Here is a 22,470-nt window from a genome sequence, read left to right as displayed (position 1 = left end):
CAAATGGAGAACGATGTAGGCTCCCACCCGGTACAAAATTCAAGACAACAGGCCTGAGGGTGCAGTTGCAACAGTTGGCTGCGAACCTCGCCTCAGGACGTCGTCTGAGGGGATATTTGAAAAAATAATAATATCGAACATAGTGGGCCGACAGCGATAAGCACTGAATAAAGGAAATTTTAGACCTCGCGGAGTCGGTATCGAGGTCCTGAAGTGATTGTTGTCGCGAGCTGATTACCCGCATCTTTGGCTAGAGTAATCCGGTCTCTTCTTCAATCGTGTGGGTTGTGTGATGGATTACCAACCTCATCAACCCTGGTGTCAGGGTTACTATTGAGCCCCCAAAGACTCATGTAACGACTACGTACTTACATCAGTAAGTAGTAGCCGGGACTAACGGCTTAACGCGCTTTCCAAGCACGAATCGTCTTACTTTCGGACAATCACCTGATTGGCTGATCACCTGATCAGTATGTAATGTCCTAACCAAACAACAGGAAAATCCGTCCGGTCAGAATCGTATCTTTCAGAAATAAAACCAAACTGACCTGTGAACCTTAGCGAGAGGGAAGTGCAGGCAGATCTTCTGGTACAGCTCAGTGAAGTGTTTGTAGGAGCGGTACAGCACGAAGGGCGTGGCCTGTCCTTGGCGGTAGATGCGCAGCGCGTACACGTAGTGCTTTTCGGGGTCGTAGCGTTTCTCGTAGCTGAGACACTCCACGCTGACTAGACGCCCTTCTTGTGCCATACTGGGGGAGCAACATCGATATTAGTGATGTACTAACATTACATACGTACACATGCCTACGTACAGAATGAAAATTCCTATTTATGAACATACACACATAAACTCACGCCCGTAATCCCTAATGGGATAGGCAGAGCCACAAGTGTAAATATATCTTGCAGCCACTGTTGTGACAAGGGATCAGCCTATTCCCAATAAAAATTATCCAACATGTTAGAAAAGACAATTTAGAAACACTCAAAAAATATATATATTTTCACGTTCGTTTGTTTATGGACTTTCGGGCGAAAATTTTACTAATTTACAATGTACTTTCTCGAACTTACAAGTCCATCTGTATCGTCACTGGAAAGGCAAAATTACGTCAGGGCCAAAAGGCAATTTCGAGAAAAAGCAGTTTAAAGTATTTTTTTCGTTTTTTTTATCAGAACTCTTTACCCATTAATCCCATTTAGATGACGTCAACGTAATATGACATTGTTTTTTAATTTTCAATATGTAGCGGTACATATCATAGCATGGACTTGCTATTTTAGAATATTTTGCCTTTGCAGATACAATTAATGTATAGATTCTTACGTGTATGTCCGTGGCATGAAGGAGAGCAGTTCGGATGTGTTGCTGCTCTGGTCGCCGCTCGCCCGCAGCTGCGCCAGGTTGTGGAGGAAGAAATTTATCGGCGTAAACCTGGCAAAAGATAAAGTTATTGCATATGAACACCATTGCACTTTTAAGGGAATATTGTAATGAATTTCTTATAATGATAACGTCCCATTTTTTGCTCACGTCATTGTCTCGTAACGGTATTAGAACTTTTTTAATCATTCGCCATCGAGATACACGCGGTAGCGTGCCTGCTAGTGCTGTATCGCACCTGTTTTTTTTTTTTTTTAAGAACGTCTAGGGCCCTGCGCCAAGACTTTTCGTGCAGCTACTTTTCCTCGGCTATATACGGGTTTTAGAAGCAGTAGTTTTACTCTGATGAGACGTTCGACAAAATGTATATTTGTGTAAAAATTTACGATTCAAAGTGTAACTTTGTTACGGGTTATTGAGTTTCTCCATAGCTGCTGCGGTCACGTGGGGGCGTCGCAGTCTGCTTCACTGTGTTTGCGTTGGGAGTACTATTTGGTATTGTACCTACTTTTTCTTTCTGGACTCCATGACTGTGAGCGATGTGGCGTTCCCAGTGGGAATGTACCTTTTGTAAAAACTCTTTCATAGTAAGGACACTAGCTAATTTTTTTTCTAATTGTTCTTTCTCGTCTACCGATCCTATCTGTAATAAAGCTGTTTTAGATAACTTCTGCGCCTTTTTATTGGGAACGGTACATCACTGGTTGGTAGCCTAGAGCTGCAACTAGAGCTCAGAGGATGCAGTTGTTGTGAGTACGTACTTGCTCTTGAGCGAGGAGTGTATGAGCCTGGCGAAGGCGGCGGCAGCCTCGGCGTTGGTGGCGGCCGGCAGCAGCGCCGCGCGCACGTAGCTCACCGCCGCCGACGTCACGCCGCCCACGCCCGACATCGCCATCTGCGGCACCACGCGGGACGTCAACCATAAGGCTACGGATACAACTTTGTGCCCGGTTATGACAAAACTGTTCACCGCGACGACCTCAACTTTTGTATAAATTGTTCAACTGTCTTTCGGTCTTCAACAACCAAGTCGTAAACAACTCTTTCATCCCAAATACCTCGGCGATTCTCAGCGCATAGTCAAGGTCACTCCGATTGACACACTTTCCAGTCCCAGTCCCAGCAGTCAGTCCCAGCAAATGACCCTAATGTCATAGTTTATGAACAATTTCTTTAATCTTATTGTGGGATACCAGACTCACCGTAAGCAGCAGCAGCAACTAACCCCAATGCCAAAAACTCTTGATATGACTCAACAACTATATAATCAACTGACCAGAGCGAACAAGTCGAGTATGTGCTGGTGGTGCGCGCGCACGATGTTGAAGGCCATGCAGCACAGCTCCACGAAGTGCTGGAAGCGCTGCGTCGGCCGCTCGCCGCCGTTGATCACGTACACCATGTCGTGAGTCAACACGAACGGGGCGCGGTCCCTGCACATAGGACATACACATACAGTCCCGCTCGTAAAAAAGGAACAGGAGAGCTCAAGTACTCGCTACCATTCAATGGAGCCCTTTAGACAACCTTCCATCACCATCGGTATTCATTCTAAGGTGGATATTATGATGAATGGTTGTCAACCAATACATTGCCCAAATAAATAGTCTTACATTTTGAAAATAACATTTGCGACCGCATGGCGCACTTGAGTGACACTGTACTGCACGACTCGAGAAAAATAATTACCTCTTGAAATTGCCAAACATCTGTGCGTCGCCGAGGAACTTGCCGAAGTCTATATGGAAGAGGTGTCCGGAGGTCTTCAGCATAATGTTGTCGTTGTGGCGGTCGCAGATGCCCAGTAGGTACGTAGCTACGCTGTACCCCGCACATGACGCTACGGGGAATACGATTAAAATCATTACCATATCATCATCCTGCTCTTATCCATCTCTTAATGGGGTCGGCACAACATGTATTTATTTTCCATTCACTTCTGAAGAGAAGAAGTACTCACACCTTTCACACACATATCCTTCTTCATGCTTTTTTGGGTCGTGCCCTACCACTATATCCATTCACATCAAAATCTATACATTACGAAAAGTATAAGAGGTCGAAGATCTTGCAAGATTTGGAATGATTCAGGAGAGATCCTGAAGCGTTACCTTTGCAGTTTAACACGTTATTTTGAAAGCGTACAAGCAGGTTCTCAAAAGCCGACAACGTAGGTTCCGCAACTAAACGACAGATAAGATTCTGTGGGACTATGCATCTAAACTAAGCTATATCTTAAAAACTATTCATTATTTCAATTTGAAACCATACACTTTCAATCAGCGTGTTAAGGATGTACATTTTCTCAATATTTTTTTCAACATTATGTACGGGGTCCTTTTCAAACTCACCGGTAAAGTTGTCTCGAGCACGTTGGTACTCTAATTCTGAAGGATTGTGTTTCGCGAGCCACTCGGCGATAGGTTTGTCCTTGAATGACCCGGTTAGACCCCATTCCGTCTGTATAGCTCGGAGGGTTTCCGCTTCCGATACTATTTCTATCATGCCTGGAATTGAAATGAAATTGGATGGCAAATCAGCAACAAACTTCGTTATAAATGTCCCTTGACTGCAAATAATACCTTCGCGCTTTTTAAGAAAGAAAATCATAACGCATTTGCGTTAACCTTGGTAACACCCAAGGGACATTTCACGTTTTTTTTAATGGATTTCTGACGATTTATGAAACCTCAATGTAATGACGAGTCACTTTGTGATCCCTTGTTCGGTTAGGGCATTACAGGCTGATCACCTGATTGTCGGTAAGTAAGATGATCCGTGCTTCGGAAGGCACGTTCAACCGTTAGTCCCGGTTACTACTTACTGATGTAAGTAAGTAGTCATTACATGAGCCATGTCAGGGGCCCTTTGCAGCTAAATAATAACCCTGACACCAGGGTTGATGAGGCTATATTCCCTCATTGTTTGAATGTGGCCTTTTAGGCCCCCAGAATTTCGTTGATCTAAATGAACCAAGTACAAACCTCTCTTATCACTTGTAGGTAGAGCCTGGAACGTAACTATGCGGAGATCCAGCCCCGCCTTCAACCACAAGCTGTCCATCACTTTGATCACTTGCAACACTAGCGAGTCTTGCCGAAGATCGTCGCCAACCTGCATCAGAATAGAATAGAAATTGTTTATTATAAAAGGACGCCACACACAAAAACAAGACAATAACAGGACTTCTTAAGACAATATTATGTCCAAATGTAAATTATACCTTGAACATGGCCGGAACGATAGCGTTGTCGCTTCCGATAAAGTTGATCTTTAGAGGGAGCGTGTTTGATGAGAAGTACGAGCAAGTTCTGAAATAAACAAAGAAGATTGTTTAAGTTTTTTGTTTTGCCATTTTTTTATCATTTTAACCTGGCATTTGTTTGAACATAATGCCTCTTAAAAGATGATTAGAATGATAGCATGACACGAGATATAATAATACATCGCCTAGCGGGAAAGAGACGAGAGTTAGGTCTCTTTCGCACTAACGGTATACAGCTTTGTAAGAAAGAGACGGGAGATACGTTAGTCTAATCATGTCATGTTTTAAGGGGTATATCATTTTATAACGCATCTTTGACTCAGTTATCTACCGAACTATGTCACCTGACCTTGGTATGACAAAAACCACGTAAGCGCCTTTTTGAAAAATCACATTCGAATGTTGAATAAACATTTGTGGCCTCAATTTTTACCGGGATTGAAATTAATAGAAAAAATCGAGGTGTTGTGGAAGAAAACCACATCAGAAAGTGATTTTACAAAAAGGCGCTTATGTGGTTTTCTCTATAAGGCGACTCTTTTTTTATGCCGCATATGGCAATAGCTACTTGGCCGGATAAATGTGCAGCGCTGGGAGAAAAGGCGACGATATGCAAGGATTGCACTCACTTGACGTCAACGTCGTGCACGTATCGGTGCAGCGCCAGCGGCAGCGCGGCGGGCGCCTGCCGCAACATGGCGGCCAGCCGCTCGCCGCCCACCAGCAGCGCTCGCTGCCGCTGCGTCTCCTTAGCGTTCTTCACTGACATCGCCACATCTGACAGCGTCTGCAAGTGTAGCATAATTGGGAGGCTAAAAAGGCCACATAGAAGCAATTCATCTAAAAAACCAATATTGCAATTTGACATTTGCGCATATAAAAGTGCGCAATGCAAACAAATGTCAAATCGCAATATTGCTTTTAATAGCTATAACGTTCCTGACAGCGATTGACGAATCGAATCTCATATGTTCTCACAGTGCGTGGCGATATCAAGATGCAATCCGACAACGTATCAGCAGTGAACGTGGATAGCGTTCGTTCGTTCGTCATCGGCCATGTTCGTGACCGCAGATTAGCAATATCGAGTGTCTACCATTTCGATTCTTACATATTTACCGCCACGTGCCGCCCGCTTCCGACATGCTCACTTCGCTCTTAGACTAGGAACATAGATAAACGTCACCATCAACTCCCTAGCGTTATCCCGTTTTCACAGGTCCGCTTATCTAACCTGAAGATTTAACGGTCCCATTTTTCACAGGAGCGACCGTCCAACCTGAAGAGAAAACCTGCCCATTACAGGTTCAACATTCAATATTCTTTATTTCCATACTATGATGTTGTACAAGTTGTTAAGTTACATATGAGTTTTACATTACAGATTCTTTCGGGCACAACAAAATAATAGGTTAGAACCTAATATAAATGTACCCAACTAGTTGGCCACCTAGTTCCGCCCATTTGCAACAGATGGCGCCACATTCAACAATGCAGTCTTCAAGTAGTCGTGAAACGCGATATCGAAGTTTACACAGCATAACGCATATATACAACTTCCAACATATCGCCGTTGGATGGTCGATCCCTAGTCGCACTACCAACTTGTGACCCCGAAAATATCCTTTGGCGGCAGCACCAATAAAACATAAGGTTATTAATATCCTGACCTTGACTAGCAGTTGTTGTCTCATGAGGGTGTTGGTGAGGTTCTCTCCCGCCAGCGCCAGCAGGGCGCGCAGCAGCAGTCGGTACCGCCACGTGCCACTCGCCTCCACCACGTTCGCTTCGCTCGCTCCCTCTTCAAGAGATATGCCCAGAAACTCTTGGTTTGGCGCCTGAAAGAATATGTGCTAATGTGTATTTCGTGCACAAAAAAGAACAACATAGATAAGCCCACGACTATATTCTAATTGGGGTAATAAAAGGTGCATTTATCGGAAGACGAACTACGTACCTACACCTCACCGAGCTTTCACAAAAATTGAATTTTGTTGGACGCCACATTAGCGACATAAAACACAAATAAAACATGATACTGAAGACATGATATTTACCTGAGGCACATTGGGTAGCGAATGAACTAGTAACCAAAACAGGCGATGGGCTACGGCCGGCGCAGAGAGCGCACGCGATAGTAGCATTTCTGCAATTAAAAACATATAACATGACACAAGCTCGCTCATCCGAGATTTCTACTAAAATTATGTAATCAATTAACCTTTCAGTATACGGTTCATCTTACACCAATATTGCGTAGCTAAATAACTGAAATTGTATTACAATATGTCCTGACTTAGACTGCATCACCACTTACTACAAAGTAAGATTGCGGGAAACTAGAACCTACTTTTAAATTAAAAAAAGAAACATTATATATTGCGTGTGTATCCAACAAACAATTAATGAATGTGGAGTAAGCAAGAGATGTATGTCTGCTTAGCATGGTGGGAAATAGGTATTTGTGTATGTGTGTAGACAAACCTGCTAGAGGCCCAGCCTCGAAGGTCTCATGCCGCAACGCCTGTGCCAGCTGAGGTAGAACTCGGCACAGGTCGTCGTCCGACATCTGGTTTATCAATTTCGCTGCGATCTCGCGAACAGCCGCGTCAGGGAAACTGCAGAAAATATAGCATCATGGGACAAGGTTGAGGAGTATAATATACCCACCCACTCCTCTGTAATAAGGGACGAATCTATTCCCATTAACAGGGCACCAATCGTGGATTGTATATATGTGTGCCGAGCTCCATTTCAGCGCACCCCGTGACAAAAATGTGTACTAAATTCGAACTGATTTACTGTCAAAACTGCTTTGGTATTTCCTACAAATTGGTAATTGCACATAAATACCGACATCATTACTATTTTATATGTAAAGATAATAAAGAGTAACGTATTTGTATGGTATTATGTAAAATGCCCGAAATAGCTGCGAACGCTAGACTGCGCTACTGTTGTGTACAATATGCGTCATCTATAATCTATTTTATACTTGTTTCAATAACATATATGCTCTAATGTCGAGCAAGTTTTTAATTATTTGTTTTTTTAAATGAATAAAGTCTTTTTGGTGTGTTTCCCTTAGGTAGCTAGGCTTATTAACCGAAATATAAAAGATAGAGCAAGTGGCTCAAACATCATCCCCCAGTTTTGATAAACACATTCTTGTAATAATGAAAATTTTCACAAGACTAGTAGTGAAGCATTATAAATATTTACCAAGGCAACAGAAGGTGCATGGCGTTGAGTGGTGAAGGTTTCTCCCAGAGCTTGAGCAATGCGATCAGCTGCGCGCGTTGTTCGCCGTACCAGTTGGTAGCAGCCAGGAGTACCAGGGGCAGAGCGCCCGGTAGCTGGACCAGGTACTGACGCTTCTCCCACATCACCTACGAAATTGGACATTGCTTGTAGAAGACAGTGATGCCTATTGGGGCGGACGCAAACATAACCTGTTAAAAGCTCTTAGGTTAATGCCGTCCTTTACTTACAATAAGTATAAAAAAGAGATAGAGCTAGTTGTAGTCCTGTCAAATTCAGTTAAAACTAAGTTGGTGGTAGCCCAAATCGGCGCTAATATAAATGTTATATATAGAGTAATATTAGTCTTATTATTATGCAATATCTTCTCTAAATCTAGCTTGAGTTATAAATAAAATCTTTATTCCATGTAACTATTGACTCATATGTGTTAGTAAATGACTTATTTATAGTGTTAGTATAAAATAAATAGAACAAATATGAAGAAGCTCTCGTCCCCAATCGAACAGAGACCAAGGCTGAGCAAGGTATATTAGATTAGATTTCTGCAAATCATTAAGTATTAAGATAGATTGCTGGGTCCAATCAGTTACTTTTTCTAAAGGTCAAAACACGAAATTACTATGGAATGTGTATGAAAAAGCCAGTGACGTCATTCTTAAAAAAAAAAACAAAAATTCATAAAGAATCGACATAGAAAGGAGAAAAGCTTTTCGTCAGTTTTAGATCTGTCTTTATTTAGTAATCAGAATTTCATAATTTATCTTGAACGTAGTACACGTCCCAATTATAAATATCTTTAGATATTATTAGAAACTAGTCTTAGATAATTGAAAATCAATCTCGTTTTCCTTTTTGACTTGTTTGAATTTGAATTAGGAATTACATAACAAAGAGTACGACGTTTGACCACGTTTATTGATGACGTCATACGTATGTATAAAGTATTTCCTGAAAGAGTTAATGAACATATAGTGTTACCTCTCGACATTCCGTGGGCATCCTCTGGTAAGCACCCTGCTCGATCAGATGCAGCAGCTGCGACTGAGTGTGCCCGTCCAGGGAATCGAACGCGGGCAAATCTTCGGAGGATATCTCCTTGCTCTCTTCACACGACCATTTCACTCCAGTGTGCTCGTATAAAGGAATTTCTATAGGAATTTTGAAATACATTCTTAGGTTTCCATAAAAGTTTACTCACTCCATACAAATATCTCATTCTTACCGTGCACCGCCTAAGTGCGAGCGAGACATATAAAGTCACGCGGTTTCCCTTACTCCTTAGCGGCTTAGGGCCATTTAACACTAAAGTAAGACCCAGAGGGGGTGAGACTGGCGCCCGATACGAATTGGTGCGGGGTGGAGTTACCGTTGTATACGTATTATTATTTATGGATTAGCCAAAAATGTACCCTAAATTTATCAATATAGAATATTTCCAATAGTTTCAAAATTATATATCTGGTGACACCAAGATCGGGGGGACGAGCAGAACAAAGGCCCAGTGGTCAGATGGACGAATCGGATTACTCAAAAATAGAAATATCTATACATCAAATACTTGTTTACTGTGACATTCGAAAGACGAAAATTTAAACTTACCAATATTGACGACCGGATGCGGGCCAGGCGGTGAGTTCATGGGATGCGGCGCAGGGCCTATGCGGCGGTCGCAGCATGGCGGCCACAGCGGCAGTATATAGTGGCCTGATGCCAACATTCTGCAATGAAGAATATTATCAATGACTTTTCATAAAAAAATACTTCGATTTTGACCAAGGACTTCGCTTTAACACACTAAGTACGTACAATGCCCTGGAAAATAGTGGAAGCCTAAGTTCTATCAGCAAAGTGTCGAGGCAATGACGTCATAAATCGTCTGAAACAGACGTATAAGGCTAATGATGATGATCAGTAAAGTACCTTATGGCCGTTCTTGGCTTTTGTTCAATCTGTGTGCTAATTTCCATCAGATTATCACTGGTTTAGTTGTGAAAACGTGGTGAAAACATAAAGACAGGCAGTCTAGCTGCAGTAGTTTTAGGCGGATGAGACGTACGTTATGTAAAAATTTACGGTTCACAGTGTAACTATGTTACCTACTAATTAAATATATTTTTGAACTTGAATTTAACTTTCTCATACAATACTAAATGTTTATAGTGATAACCGGGGTTTACCGGCGAACTTGCAAGAAGTCCTTGATCAGAGTGGAAGAAACGAAAGTGGTGTTTCAGGGTCCTAGTAAGTGGGATTTCCCTGCCTGATCCAACGGGAAATAGGCGTGATCTTACGCATGTACAGTGATAAAGCGCAGACACATGTACAATGAGAAGTCACAATCGGAAAGCTAAAATATTTTATAGTTAGCATTAAAAACTAATGGCACTTAACCACCATGATGGTTTGATGGTTGATGGTAGGGCTGGCATAGGAAGACCTAGAAAGAGTTACATTGACCAAATTGAAGATGTCCTTAGAAAAGATTTAGTACGAGCTACTCTGAACCGGCGTGCGTGTATGAAGCGATTGATGAATGTGGAGGAAGCAAAAGTGTGTCAGGATCGAAGCAAATGGAATTCTATAGTCTCTGCTTACCCCGGTGGGAAATAGGCGTGAGTTTATGTATGTATGTACTTACCCATCATAATCAAACATCTGTATAGCCGCCCACCCAAGTTCAACCTGTTCGAACTGCACATCTCCGTTCTCCTCATCTCCCTCGTTGTTCTGTTGGCTGTTGTCGTTCTGGTTCTGATTGTCGACGCTCCTTTGTGTACGACCGTACAGGGTGAGGACTAGTCGAGACTCGCGCGGGAGGATGTTGATTGGTAGGTCTTCTAGGCTTAACCTTGAATATGATATTGGATGTGTTAAAACTAGTCATCCAATCCCCCTAGCATTACCCCGTTTTTCACAGGGTCCGCTTACCTAACCTGAAGATTTGACAGGTCCGGTTTTTTACAGAAGCGACTGCCTGTCTAACCTTCCAACCCGCGAAGGGAAAACCAGCCCAATACAAGGAATGTGACCTACATTCCTCCGAAAATCACTTCTCGGGAATGTGGGTTTCCTCACGATGTTTTGCTTCACCGCTGAGCACGTGATAATCATTTATGATCCTTACATGAATTCGAAAACAAATTCGACAATCATTGGTTTACGTCCATGCTGGATTCGAACCTGCGACCAGAAAGGGAGAGGCAAGCGTCGGGCTACCAAGGCTCAGGCTGGTTTAAACTAGGCACATCAGTGCCGAATACTCGGACAATATCATAGTCGGCAAAATGGCCGACCGAATATTTTAGCTTCAAAATGCGGAAAATATTTGAAATAAGAACTCAGTAATTTCATATACTTTTTACCGCGTTTTCTACAAATAATTTAATATCATTTTCGTGAACATTAATTTATAACAAATAGAATAATCAACTCCAAAAAATAAGAAATATATCAATTACGCAATAAATAGTCATTGCTGTATGTTACGAACATCAGTCAAAACACTTTAATAGTTTTTTTTTGTCAATTACAATAATAAATAGTTGATGTACTTTATTCATGTACATTTATTTCAGAAAGAGTATCGTTATGAATTTGACTTTATTTGGAATTGATAAAGCTCTTACCAAGTATCGAATATAATTCTCGGGTAGAATCCAGCGCACTCGATCTTAGAAGACTGCGTGAGGTGTAAGGTCTTCAGAGGACGAGTGCCATGGTACACCTGCCCGTGGAACATGTATTCGTCGTGACTCCAACAGAGGGGTAGACAGTGTACCGCCTCAATGCAGAACAGCGTCGCCTCCACGCACGTGTGCGCTGGGACCGCTTCTGTGAATAATAAATATGATGACGATAAATACATAACAAAAATAGCCTATATACCTACGCCCCACCACTGGGCACAGGCCTCCTCTCAATCAACCGGAGAGGGTATGGAAAATAATCTCCCACGCTGCTCCAGTGCGAGTTGGTAAAGGCGTTTGGGCTAGTGCCCCAGGATCAACGGCGTAACGGGCCTTCAAAGCACGAAATCATCTAACTTTTACGACAAAAATAAAAGTTGCAGCGTCGTCAGTAATACAAACACACATAAAACACAAACAACCTGTATACTTCGCAATGCTAGAGACAGGCCTACCCTCAATCAACCGGAGAGGTATGGAGCATACTCCACCATGCTGCTCCACTGCGGGTTGATGGACGTGTTTGTACGGCTAATAGCCGGGATCAACGGCTTAACGTGCCCTCCGAAGCACGGAATCATCTTACTTTCTCGGACAATCACACCTGATTGTCCAGTTTGCAGAGAGTTTGCAGGCTTTTATCGCCATACAAGCCTGCAAACTCCTTACCAAACAAAGGACAGTCTCACAAAGTGTCGCCATCGAATCAAACCCGGGCCTCCAGATCGTGAGCCTAACGCTCTAACCACTAGACCTCGGAGGTTGTTATCACTACATATTATGTGTTACTGCACGCGACTCGTTAACTTGGGTTTGAAACAAAAGACGCAGAGGATGCTGTCGGCGTAGATAAACGTCTCAGGCGACGCGTAACCCATACTCGAACGAATCAGTGCATACAACGTCGATTATAAATGTAAATACTCGATACATAAACATAGTTCATGTAATTATCAATTATAAACTTGAATACGTCAATCACCATAACTGTATTTCTTTGTTAAGTTAACACAGTTGCACTTTGAATCGTATTTTTTTTTACATAACGAACGTCTCATCCGCCTAAAACTACTGCGTCACGCAACCTGCATAGCCGGTGAAAGGAAGCTGCAAGAAAAACTTCAACACAGGGCCTTTCCTATTCGGCGGATAAGAAAATGCCGGGTATAACTTAAAATAAAATTAGGATTTGTCTGCAGAAATCGGGGCCAATGTATAGCGACATTTAACGCATTTATCTTTTTACCACTGTAGTAGATTTTGACACAAATAAGAATCAATTTTTAATAACTTGATCGATTTCTATCGTGTGAGTTGTGAGGTGGATTATCAACCCCATCAACCCTGGTGTCAGGGTTACCATTGAACCGCCAAAGGCCCCTGACATGGCTCATGTAACGACTACTAACTTGCATCAGTAAGTAGTAACCGGGACCAGCGGCTTAACGTGCCTTCCGAAGCACAGATCAACTTCATCGCCAATTATCTACAATTATGTCAAACGGTCACACATTTTATAAAGGTTATGTGTGAGCACGCTAACCAATGTGACATTGTCAATGTTTTTGTTGTTATGAAGGCAGTGTGCGGTTTTTGTATCGAGTATAAAAATAAAGTGCAGATCTTACAAGGTTCGAATGCAGTTTTGTGAACAGGTCCGGTTTTTGGGCAACACAGGGTCATTGACTTTTGAGTTTGTGGATTCCAATAATGGTTTATTTTTATTGGGTCTACCCGTTACATTTCGATACATTGGGATAAGAAACTAACATCCTCGGAAAGCCTTGATTTCCAGGCACAATATTTTATAGGATTTTAATAGGATTTAGTTGTGAGTTACACGAGACACACGAGAGAACATGAATAGAATTTCGTGCCTTACATATTTTATTCAATATTTGTATTAATTCAATTTATTTCCTTGCAAGTAATAGATTTCTTATATCTTAAGGTTACATTGGATTTAAATACTGCATATCGAATCGGAGACCAAGATCCACGTTGTGTTGACTAATCAAAACTAAAAAAATATTTATTAGGATCTTTTAAAGGTACAAATAAATGAAGTGTATCCGAACGGTAATAAATGCACAACATCTCTTCACTTTACTATAGGCAATATGCCCCAAGTATAAGTCACCGTTATATATACCTTATTAACAGCGTACAATATAAGACTTGTTTACTTTGTTTAGTCCACTTAGCAGCGGCGACTTGAGACCATGTCTACACTGATAACTGTGATAACGTGTGCCGTGCTAGTTACGATATTGTGCGCTTTTGTTATCAGAATGTTTATGGATTATAATCAAACATAAGAAAATGACTGTGATGGATAAAAGTTTAAAAGTGGTTAATATGCAAACACTAAATACAGAAAAAGCGAGCTTTCTCAAGACGTTATGCGACTTGTGCGCCATCGAAAAAATGACTATTTGAACATACGGTAGATAAAAACATGGACATACTCTACAAATTGTCGAAATATGTCTATGTTTTATAATGAGTTACGATAATTAAAACATAACACCGGATTTTTACCGCGTTAAAATCAGGGATATGAGACTCCCGTAACCCGTAACGCGGTAAGAATCGGGTATTTGGGTTTTAATTATGATAATAACCGCTTAAACCTCTAACAATGTATGAGATACGATGTCGCTTTTGTTACACAGATACTCGTATATACTATCTTACCCTAAAATTGCACATTCCATATTCGATTTTGTTTAGAGAAAAGTCCCAATCATTATTGTACAGCAAAAGCTCTTCCTAAATATAAAGAAAATTCCTAGGGCACACGAAAAAAACTTATTATCAAAAGAAAATGTGTCATGATGTGAACAAACGGACACAGATATGAAGTATACATTCTTAAAAATGCATGCAGTGAGGACAAAAATGGAAGAATAATTCAGATTAGCTTATTTTAAAATTCAAGATGACAAGAGAAAACGACAAACTTATCAATAAATTAAACGTCATTTCGTAATGTTGGTCGATATAATTTTGTGATTATGTCGACTCATCATTTTAAGATAGCATTCAGGATTTAAGGGGAAAACACACAAAATGTATAAAGTATAATGTAACGGCGAGAATGCCTTTTTTATCAGGACCCCCACAACAGCGAAGACGTATAAATTGCAAACGCATTTATCAACCCATTAGTTAGGGCATCGCAACAGCACCGGAACAATGTGGCGGATATTTATTATAATTATTGCTGTAATTATTGGCATATCACTAGCAAGCATCGGGATTATAGCCTGCATAGGAATATATTATAAAACAACAATTGTAAAATGCAAATCCACAAAAAGAGTTGATAGAAAAACTGTGATTGTGACCGGTGGTACTAGCGGAATGGGGCTGGAGATAGCGAAAGAATTAGCAAGAAGAGGAGCCAAGGTAATCATCGCATGCCCTTTCCAACAAAAATGTATCGACGCCAGGAAACTAATCATTAAAGACACTGGCAATGAAGATGTATCATTTAAAGTACTAAATCTTGGTTCCTATACCTCAGTTCGGAATTTTGCAGAAGATGTATTGAAGACGGAAGAAAAACTGCACATTTTAGTAAACAATGCTGGAGTTTTAGGGCCAAATAATCTTACCGAAGATGGTCTCAATTTCGTCATGCAAGTGAATTACTTTGGTCCCTTTTTACTGACAATATTATTACTCCCACTTTTGATAAAGACTGGGATGGCAACAGAGAAGGCTAGAATAATAAATACAACGTCTAAAACTCATTCTATGGGTACTGTCACACTTGGAAGTATGGAGAAAACGAGTTCAAAAACTTATTACAATAGCAAGTTATGTGTGGCTATGTTTTCTAGAGAACTATCGAAGAAACTGGAAGGTACTCATGTGGTTGTGAATACGGTCGACCCGGGATTGGCGATAACGAACATTAAAACTGGACCAATTAGTAAAGTGATGAAGTCTATTATGAAGTACGCATATCCTTCTGCGTGGGACGGAGCACAAACAGCTCTACACGTAGCCTTAGATAGCGATGCTATGAATGTTAGTGGAGAATATTTCTACACCTGCAAAATAACAAAACCTGCAAAGAAAACATATGACGAAGAAGTTTCCAAGAAGCTATGGCACGAATCTATAAGTTTGACGAGATTAACGGACGATGAATTAAGTAAATGTTTTAAATACTGATAGTTGTTGTCATTTTAAATGTGTTTTGATACATCCTTACTAATTTCGATCTGATCACATATAAATGAAAGTGGCCGTCAATTTGCTAGTTTCTACAGTAATAATATTTATTCACGTTATTTTTAACAGATTACGTAATCAGTCCTACATACACCAGAGTATGGTACTAATTACGTATTTTTGGTGACTCCTGACATTTGTACCATTCGACGGTAGAAATTTTGTTGGCTTATGCTGAAAGAGTACATGTATAAAAAGACAAACTATTATGTAATGGCAAGATAGCATTTTTTATCAAGACCCCATAACGGCAAGCAATGATGTGCCATACCCGGGAATGTTTCCGTAGTCACATCTCCCTAGCATTATTCCGTTTTCACAGGGTCCTCTTACCTACCCTGAAGATTTGACAGGTCCGGTTTTTTACAGAAGCGACTGCCTGTCTGACCTTCCAACCCGCGAAGGGAAAACCAGCCCAATACAGGTTAGGTCACATACCTCCGAAAATGCATTTCTCGAAAATGTGGGTTTCCTCACGAGGTTTTCCTTCACCGCTGAGCATGCAATAATAATTTATAATTCAAACATGAATTCGAAAACAAATTCGACGATCATTGGTTTAGGCCAGTGCTGGATTCGAACCTGCGATCTCAAAGTGAAAGGCAAACGTTCTACCAACTGGGCTACCACGGCTCAATGTTTCCGTTGTAAAAACTCTTTAATGGTAAAGGCACTGGCAGCTTTTCTTTTTCAAATTGTTCTTTCTTGTACTCTGGTCTTATCTACCGAAAGGTTAAGGAATAAAGCTCTTTTCACATAAGTTTTGAGCCATTTTACTGCCTTGATCGTTCCCAAAGTGGGAACATTCCCGAGAACGGCATATCACTGTAAGATATACGTAAATTATCATTACAAATATATTTATCAATCTTAAAAGTTACGACTCATTCGGTCTTACACCACCGGCACAATGTGGCGGATATTTATCATAATAATTTCAGTAATAATCGGCATATTCATAGGAGGTATCGCAATTGTCGCCTGCATTGGATTGTATTATAAAACAACAATTACAAGATGCAAATCGACCAACAGAGTGGACAGAAAAACTGTCATTGTGACCGGTGGTACTAGCGGAATAGGCCTGGAGATAGCGAAAGAATTGGCAAGAAGAGGAGCCAAGGTAATCATCGCATGCCCTTTCCAACAAGAATGCATCGACGCCAGGAAACTAATCATTAAAGACACTGGCAATGAAAATGTAACATTTAAAGTACTAAATCTAGCCTCATTCACGTCAGTCAGGAATTTTGTAGAAGATGTATTGAAGACAGAAGAAAAACTGCACATTTTAGTAAACAATGCTGGAGTTTTAGGGCCAAATAATCTTACCGAAGATGGTCTCAATTTCGTCATGCAAGTGAATTACTTTGGTCCCTTTTTACTGACAATATTATTACTCCCACTTTTGATAAAGACTGGGACGGCAACAGAGAAGGCTAGAATAATAAATACATCTTCGAAAACTCATTCTATGGGTACTGTCACGATTGGAAGTATGGAGAAAGCGAGTTCAAAAACTTATTTCAACAGCAAGTTATGTGTGGCTATGTTTTCTAGAGAACTGTCGAAGAAATTGGAAGGTTCTCACGTGGTTGTGAATACGGTCGACCCGGGTGTGGTGGTGACGAATATTGCAAGTGGGCCATTTATTAATGTGATGAAGTCTTTTATGAAATACGCGTATCCTTCAGCGTGGGACGGAGCACAAACAGCCATTCACGTAGCCTTAGATAGCGATGCTATGAATGTTACTGGAGAATACTTCTACACATGCAAAGTAACGAAACCTGCAAAGCAAACATATGACGAAGAAGTGTCCAAAAAGCTATGGGATGAATCTATAAGTTTGACGAGATTAACTGATGATGAATTAAGTAAATGTTTTAAATACTAATTGTTGTTCTCATTTCAAATTATGTTTTCTACGTTCTTAAGTATTTATCTCGATATGATCGGATATAAATAAGCCTTGAAAGTAATTGTTCTTGCATAACGATAATATTTACTGACGTTTTATTTATCAGATTACTTAATCAGTTATACTCAGGGCCGGACTATCCAATAAGTGATATAGACAACTACCTTCGGGCCCCGTAGAAGATAGGGGGCCCTGCGAGCAGATATATTTTTATTAAATTTAAAGTTTGTTTCATTTATGAATATTACATTGTGCTAGAAAAAAAATACTGCGATGCTGTTTACTTCTATCACGCTGGTGTAGCAGAACGCCCAGTGAAGCGAAGGTATTTAGTTCATCTTGCGATGGATGTAGCTAACAAGCCCAATTGTGAATATAGTCGTGAGCTTATGATAGAAAAAATATTATTTAGAAAGATTGAAAAGGATAATCGGGCCTCAATAGGCGATTTGTCTAGGGGCCTTGATATATTAATCCGGCCCTGGTCGTACTTACACCGGTGCAAACAATAAGCCGGTTGCACTTAGGACGCGTTTTGTCTTTAATCTAAACACGTAGGATAAATCCCAACCTTCTAATTACTGTAATAATGTCGCTTCTGTAAAAAACCGGACCTGTCATATATTAAGGTTAGGTAAGCGGACCCTGTGAAAAACGGGATAGTTCTAGGGAGATGATGATGTATAAGTATTGCAATGTACTCACTGTCAACATTGCTGGGCGTGAGGTAATGCGTCTCAGCCAACTGGAAGTCCAAGAGCCTGGTTCTGCTGTATAGAGCCACGAGGGACCGGACCGCGTCCCTCACTCGGCCACACTGCATGGCGACGGCTTCTCGCGCCGTCGCTGATCGGATCGACACGTTGCAGTACGGGCCATTGTCTGCGTGGATCTCCGGCGTCACCACGTTGCTGTTGCCCTGGTAACATGAAGCCATTGTTTTAGTCATTCAAGAGTTTTTTCTACTAGAATCGTATAATATACCACGTATAAAATCAGTAACTTTTTACTTCTACGTAAATACATAAAGGCATACCGTGATCCCTAACGGGCTTAACAATCATGGGAGTTGAAGGAGTCATCAATGTATCAGGAGTACCTGATATTCATTAAGTATATTTATTTATTACATGGAAAACTAGTACCATTAAGTATAATCATTAAGTATATAAATTTATTTATTACATGGAAAACTAACAGCTTGCAAAACGGAAGACCATATAGACTTAAAAATAGCAACAGAGAGCCAATTACAGTAAGTATATCTATGCTTTATAAACCACATGGTGACATGATGGATTTTGCCAATCTAAGACATGAATTTGGGTTAACGTGTCTTTGAATTGCCTCGGTAGGACATTTACGTGTTTTCTATATAAAAACAGTCATAATAAAGAGGGCATTCACCTGTGAAGTGCAACTCTGGGCGAAGGCGTTGAGCGCATGCGTGAGATGCAACGTCTCGACCCCGCCGGCGAGGGCGCAGATGGCCTTGACCGCCTGGAACACCGCCTTAGGCGAGCACGAACCCTCCGCGCCCGTCACGCCTATTGCGCGCGACAACTCGCCTTCTAGGGTCTCTGCAAAATGGTCATAATTAGATAATCTCCTAGATCAAAGATAAATTATAAAAAAGCAAATTACTAACTGATAAAAAAAAATACTTTTCCTAGGTAACTTATTTCAAACACGAAAAACGCAACAATAAGTTCATATTTTATCATGCTTTTCTTTAATGTCATAGCGTGTCGTTCAGTACAAATTCTATAGTAATTTGTTTTTGATTAGTTGAAAGTAACCCTGCTAAGATCATACGCTCATACAATACAAAATTAGTTTTTTTTTTTTCACCTCCAATCATTTCATAATGCGTGGTCGACCGAGGCAGTTACGGAATGGCCAAGACGGGCAAAGTTATAGTCTTGCTATGCAAGAAGTAAGGCTCCTCGCCCACGGCAACTTTTTGCAGTGATGCTGTCGCGTGTTTGCTTGAGTGCCTTCACCAGCGTAACCACGAGTCAGGCGCGATGCAAACGCGATACTGTGGCGATGCAAACGCAATTGCGTTTAGAACCGCAGTCAGAAGCGATTCTCCACCCACGCGCCCTCCCTCCATTCTTCTCGATGTCGTCCAAGACACGGTCGCGCGTTTGCATCGATACAGTCGGTATACTGTAGCGCCATATTGTCGCTTCTGTAGAGCGTTGCAAGTGCGCCTAAATTACACTTACCAAGCAAGATAGAGAGGTTATCAAAGGACAGCATCGGCGTGGCGTAATTATGGTTGGGCATCAGATCGTCGAGGGTTAGGTGCGAGTCTCTAACGTCGTCGCGTTCAGATCTCGCCAGAGAAGTGTCTCTTCCTTCGTGCAGACATAGACGCACGTCTTTCTCTAGTCGCACACATTCGCGAATGTAATCGTATTCGCTTAGGGAACTCCCCGGGGTTAGGTATTCCTTAGCACCCCATACCTGAAAGACAAGTCGAATGTAGATATTGTTACAACAAGACGGCTCTACCGCAATACAATATTTCAAATATAAACATATATTTAAAAAGAATTCATCAAAGAAAAATGTTGTTATTTATTATTTTTCAACTAAGAACATAATCGTCACATGAGGATGAAAGAGCAAAGTTCAATCGAATTATTTGAAAATTGGATTCACTTTTCCTTGTCTATCATTCTTCTTTAACAGTACTAAACAAAGTTTTGTGGTAAATTCCTGTAAGTCCTTAGCAAATTAGGCATATTGAGTAGTTTTCTAGGTCAAAGATAAATTATGAAATTCTTATTACCAAATAAAGACCTAAATATGACAAAAAACGTTTTCTTTTTTCTATTAAACTTATTTATGAATTTATAAAAATTTAATAATAAATGCGACATTTTGTCACTTTTTTATGACGTCAAATTGCTTTTTTACACACAACAAACAACTTAGTAGGCCAGTATGGTAGTCGCAAGTGATTCTAAATTGACTCATTGCGTTTCTTATCAGTTGCTACTGCAATTAGGGCTTCTCTATGGTTACCGCCAGGCATAACCGAGTCAACATACTTGGCCATTATAAAAAAAACAACAAACGAACAACTCTTACCCTCAGCATATATCCAGACATGTCCTCTCTTATGTCTTCATCGAGAGAACAAACTACAGTTAATATCACATGTTCTACAGTTGACTCCACTGCGAAAAACAACAATACATTCATTAAGAACTTATAACTTGTTCTGGGAGTTGATGATAGTCGGTCGGGTATGTCTGTATCAAGCAGTAAATTGCAATGGCAGTAAATTGTAGAGAAATTCAGCATAAAGCTCGTTAACCTCTCGTTTTAGCTCTGCATCTGCGCTAGTTACTGTATAGTGCCCTCTCGCTCACTTGCCACAGGATATAAACGCTCGCTTTGAAAGCAAAATGTAAAAGCACAACATTTCCGGAATTAAAACGCAACTTCACTAGAGAACTACCGCCTACCTGCCTTACCAATAAAAAATATTTGACAGCCAAGCAAAGTTCAGTCGAATTATTTTTAGTAAGACGGCTAATCCATTATGGGTCCGGATTCCTGCAGACACTTCCTAATTTTATTTTAAATTATACCTGTCATTTTCTTATCCACCGAAAACGAAAGGGACGGATGATTGACAGCTGTTAATTTCAAAATCAAATGAATGAATGAACGAATAACCCGGGCGAATCAAATAGGCATCTCGCTGTTTGTATACCTTTTGACGTGTGCTGTCAACTTAATTCGATCGGGTTATTGGCCAATGTAAAATTTTGAGGTTGTTTAAATTTCTGCATAAAATTGACGTGTATTCCACAAATTATATTATTAATGCCTGTCAATTTTCTTTTCTGCGGATAAGATAAGAAAATGACAGGTATAAATTAAAATAAAATTGGATGGTGTGTACTGGAATTAGCACCATTAGCTTAATAACTTTAAAAAAACGCTCACCATCAGAAGTGAAGGTAATAGGCTCGTCAGTGTGCGCGTGGTGCACCAGTATCTTGATGCTGGTGTTGGGCGGATACTTGCCGCCGGAGCGAGCCGCGATCACGTGGCCCGGGTTCGACTTCTCATCGGAGTATGTGAACCTTTCTGCAAAAAAAATATAAGGGTTTTTTGTAGCGAATCGTTCTTTCTTAACGTAGGTGATCCTACGTCCTACGTCCACATCGTAACGGCCTCCGTGGTCTAGTGATTGAGCGTTGGGCTCATGATCCGGAGGCCCCGGGTTCAAATCCCGGTGGGGATATATCACAAAAATCACTTTGTGATCCCTAGTTTGGTTAGGACATTACAGGCGGATCACCTGATTGTCCGAAAGTAAGATGATCCGTGCTTCGGAAGGCACGCTAAGCCGTTGGTCCCGGTTACTACTTACTGATGTAAGTATGTAGTCGTTACATGAGCCATATCAGGGGCCTTTGGCGGCTCAATAATAACCCTGACACCAGGGTTGATGAGGTTGGTATTCCACCTCACAACCCACACAATAAGAAGATTCACGTCGTTAGGACTCGAGTGGAGACCGCGTCTTGGCAAACGTAGAAGACGCCCTTGGGCTAGAGAGAGATACGACATCCGTAAGGTGGCTGGCAGCCTCTGGAGAAGATAATCCGAGAACCAAGTTCGGTGGCGTGCCACAAAAGAGGCCTATGTTCAGTATTAGACAAGCATAGGTTGTTGA

At 41.0% G+C, this 22,470-nt stretch overlaps 1 protein-coding gene across 4 annotated transcripts in view; it reads right to left on the bottom strand.

The window, feature by feature from the left end:
• The window catches only part of LOC126366186 (phosphatidylinositol 4-phosphate 3-kinase C2 domain-containing subunit alpha), a 52,848-nt gene that overhangs the window by 9,503 nt on the left and 20,875 nt on the right, over positions 1–22,470 (bottom strand). For all 4 annotated transcript variants that reach the window (XM_050009171.1, XM_050009173.1, XM_050009174.1 and 1 more), the window contains exons 9-30: positions 21,735–21,878; positions 20,868–20,956; positions 19,997–20,237; positions 19,173–19,345; positions 18,471–18,684; positions 11,540–11,744; positions 10,552–10,761; positions 9,513–9,631; positions 8,892–9,061; positions 7,872–8,038; positions 7,134–7,267; positions 6,707–6,795; positions 6,320–6,487; positions 5,279–5,436; positions 4,608–4,695; positions 4,369–4,498; positions 3,736–3,891; positions 3,074–3,224; positions 2,661–2,817; positions 2,146–2,279; positions 1,328–1,435; positions 549–749 (exon numbers count right to left, since the gene is read on the bottom strand). In XM_050009171.1, coding sequence (XP_049865128.1) covers positions 549–749; positions 1,328–1,435; positions 2,146–2,279; positions 2,661–2,817; positions 3,074–3,224; positions 3,736–3,891; positions 4,369–4,498; positions 4,608–4,695; positions 5,279–5,436; positions 6,320–6,487; positions 6,707–6,795; positions 7,134–7,267; positions 7,872–8,038; positions 8,892–9,061; positions 9,513–9,631; positions 10,552–10,761; positions 11,540–11,744; positions 18,471–18,684; positions 19,173–19,345; positions 19,997–20,237; positions 20,868–20,956; positions 21,735–21,878 — 3,406 coding nt within the window. The remainder of the gene's footprint in view (positions 1–548; positions 750–1,327; positions 1,436–2,145; positions 2,280–2,660; positions 2,818–3,073; positions 3,225–3,735; positions 3,892–4,368; positions 4,499–4,607; positions 4,696–5,278; positions 5,437–6,319; positions 6,488–6,706; positions 6,796–7,133; positions 7,268–7,871; positions 8,039–8,891; positions 9,062–9,512; positions 9,632–10,551; positions 10,762–11,539; positions 11,745–18,470; positions 18,685–19,172; positions 19,346–19,996; positions 20,238–20,867; positions 20,957–21,734; positions 21,879–22,470) is intronic.

This window comes from Pectinophora gossypiella, chromosome 4 (genome assembly GCF_024362695.1).
Source record: "Pectinophora gossypiella chromosome 4, ilPecGoss1.1, whole genome shotgun sequence".
NCBI classification, from domain to species: domain Eukaryota; kingdom Metazoa; phylum Arthropoda; class Insecta; order Lepidoptera; family Gelechiidae; genus Pectinophora; species Pectinophora gossypiella.
The sequence above is the reverse complement of the archived record's forward strand: the minus strand, read 5'-3'. Positions and strand labels throughout refer to the sequence as shown.